At 38.7% G+C, this 3,213-nt stretch overlaps 1 protein-coding gene across 4 annotated transcripts in view; it reads right to left on the bottom strand.

The window, feature by feature from the left end:
* Positions 1-1,016: 1,016 nt before the first annotated feature.
* Positions 1,017-3,213, bottom strand: part of lcp2a (lymphocyte cytosolic protein 2a) — a 39,334-nt gene continuing 37,137 nt past the window's right edge. For all 4 annotated transcript variants that reach the window (XM_030068359.1, XM_030068362.1, XM_030068360.1 and 1 more), the window contains one exon: positions 1,017-1,750. In XM_030068359.1, the coding sequence (XP_029924219.1) occupies positions 1,601-1,750 (150 nt within the window). In that variant the 3' untranslated portion in view covers positions 1,017-1,600. The remainder of the gene's footprint in view (positions 1,751-3,213) is intronic.

The raw sequence follows: 3,213 nt of genomic DNA, 5'->3' as shown, positions 1-3,213 counted from the left end.
ACACAAAAACACACGTTTTTAAGAGTTTGACAACTTTTGCAAGAATTGCTTGATTTTGCCAGAAGACAGAATGTTTTTCTGATTTATAGCCTATAGTTTCAAAGATAGCGCCTAAGCAATCCGAAAAAAACTGTAATAAAGGGCAGACCTGCTCTGCTGGCTCTATTCAGGCCCACTCAGCAGAACTGGGGCAGCAGGCGATGTTACGGCTCAGTCTTGTTCCCTAAAGGCATCAGCAACATTTACATACACACACAACACTCTGACAGCTGGTGCTAGGTATCAGACTGAGGCCAAATTTAATTAAAGATTCAATAGATGATTTACTGCCCTTTAGCACTAATGACCATACAACATGAGGCCTGATAGGGCTGTTGACTTCAACGACTACGTCAGGTGAGGAGACTGTGACTTTCAAAGCTCAGGGATGTTTTGTCGTTATAAGACGTTCAAAAGACAGAAAGACATGGAAATTAAATAGAAATAGAAACAGCTGTGCGGCTGTGTGTGTGTGTGTGTGTGTGGGGGGGGGGGGGGGGGGGGGGGGGGGGGTGAAAAAAGGGACTTAGATGACAAAAAAGAATAAACAAATTATCTCCTGGGGAAGGAGTGCAAAAAAAAAAAAAAATCACCGTGAGCCTTTGGGGAGTTCACCTAAAGTCCTTAAAATACATTACATTACATTTACATAGCTCAAAGCAATTTCCTCCACAAGTCCCTGTTTACTTAAATGGATTTCTTTGACAGTCTAGACGGAAAAAAATATCAAAACATTTTTGATATTCCTATTCTTTATATTACATATAGCCTATACATATATATATATATATACATACATACATACATATATATATATATATATATATATATATATACATACATACATACATATATATATATATATATATATATATATATACATACATACATACATACATATATATATATATATATATATATATATATATATATCTCAATATATAGGTTAATCACCATTGGCTCAAAGTGGGAAAGCAGTAGAGTGTCATCAAGTTGTCACATGACTCTGCTTCCTGATCAACTTCCCATAGGGTATATTTTAATATTAACAATATTATTTTATTATTGTATTTTAGCTGATGATCACATCACATGGCCAGTCACTGCCGTATTTGTTAAGCAGCCTCTGGGGCAACAATTCTACCTAAGAACATAAAACTAATGTAACAAAATGCAACAAATAAAGTGATGAAGCTTTTCTAATTAAATTTTTTCTCTTCTCCTGACAACTTTGCACCTACAAAATACTCAAGAAACTCTCAGTAAACACACCACAGCACTACAGCCATTTTAATCAGAACAATTCAGGTGCACACTGATGCTAAATCTGAAAATCTGACATATGCAATGAAACAGAAACATCCCAGAGTGAAAAAGTAAAGTAAAGTAAAGTAAAGCAAGTTAGAGTACACGTATGACATAATAGACAAAACTTTTTTTGTCCAAAGGTATCTGGATAAGTGATAAGTAATCCTGCATATGGAGATAAATATCTAGTTTGAAGAGGAGGGATTGTTTGATGATCACTGTCTGATGACTGGTTTGATGTGATTTGATCCGGTCAGGACCAGTTCTGTCCACCCAGCCAGTAGCCGGCAGGGTCGGAGAGCAGACACTGGTTCTGCTGGCCGGAGCCACGGTTCTTGGCATCGATGAGCAGCAGAGGAGAGTGGGAGTAATGGTTGATGATTTCTTCTACTGTCGGGAAGCACTGCACGCACAAACACACACACACACACACACACACACATTTACATATAGTTACCAGCTGAGAAGACAGTACAGACCTTTCTAAGGCTCTCAAATGTTAACATTTTAATCTCCTTCTTACCCAAAATCTCTAATAACTTCTAACAAATAACACTTTTTAATCACTTCTTAATACCCGCTTTGTAAATACTCTCCTTTATGTGATGTTTTTAGTAGGGATGCACATGGTTAACCGTTTAACCGTTAACCGATAACAGTAACTCTAACCGATTAATACTAACGGTCAATTTTGTTTTTAAGCTACGTAATTCAATCAACTCATGGGGGCGTGTCGACAGGTGCAACACATGCCATCACGTGCTTTCCATCACAGCCCACTTTACAGCGAAGATGAAGAGAGCAAAAAGGTGTACGCAGTGCTGTTTGAGATGAGAAAAATCCTGATATTTTGTTGTTTTTGTTCATTTGGTTGATGTTTATTTGGCTGTTTTTGCACATTTAAAAATAAATAAATAAAGCCCATGAGAATTTTTTTGTCACGGCACTTTTGAATGGGTCACAGTACTCAAAAAAATAAAAATAAAATAATAGGGGAGGCAACCGCCATTCCGACATCCCTCCAATCTATTATTAAAAACTCCTGAAACGGGAAATATAATATGTCTAGTACACGTATTAATGTAACTCGGGCTAGTGTGAAACATGTTAGATTCATGTCTGAATCTCAGGGATCACTGACTGTAAGCAGAAACACAGTGTCAGTGACCTGTCACAGCAGCCAGCTGGAGCGCAGCTCTCCATTGAGCCCGTGTGTCTCCATGCACGCTGGCATCATATGCAACATTAATATTACAGATATCAATGACGGCTCTGCAGATGACACCTGAAGTCACTGACTAATTCCAGTCTCCTTCGTGTTGTACAGTAGGGGAGGGTGTGTATCCTTGTATGCAATTACGCACAAAACACACATTACATTGAATATTTTTTTTTTTTATCTCCAGACACGTCGCGGGTCGTCCAGGTTTACAGTAAAATTGTTCGGAATGAAGCCGCATCATCCAGATAAACATTGAGCTCCATCAGAACTGTTTAAAAATCAGATTTCAGAAGCTCAAACTTTATTTTGGAAATGAAGCAGAACACACAATTAAAGAAATCACCAGCGCGCTCGCTCTCGACATAATTTAAAAAGCAATAGCAGACGATTGAAGCCTACAGTACTGTTAATTATATCTAAAGCTTGTAGCTTTTTTTTTTTTTACATTTTAGATGAGTAATTTGCCGTCATTGTAAATCTGCAGTTCAGCACCGGACAGCGCCGAGTCAGTGACTCTCTGGGCCCTATCTTGTGCCACCCGCTATCCGCTGCCACTACCCGCTACTCACAAATTGCGGATTTAGGAACTTCCGCTATCCCTAAACGGTATCTTGCGCCACCCGCTACCCGCTGTCCGTTATGCC

The sequence above is a fragment of the Myripristis murdjan genome, chromosome 14 (genome assembly GCF_902150065.1).
Source record: "Myripristis murdjan chromosome 14, fMyrMur1.1, whole genome shotgun sequence".
Lineage (NCBI taxonomy): Eukaryota > Metazoa > Chordata > Actinopteri > Holocentriformes > Holocentridae > Myripristis > Myripristis murdjan.
This window is presented reverse-complemented; position numbering and strand designations above follow the sequence as displayed.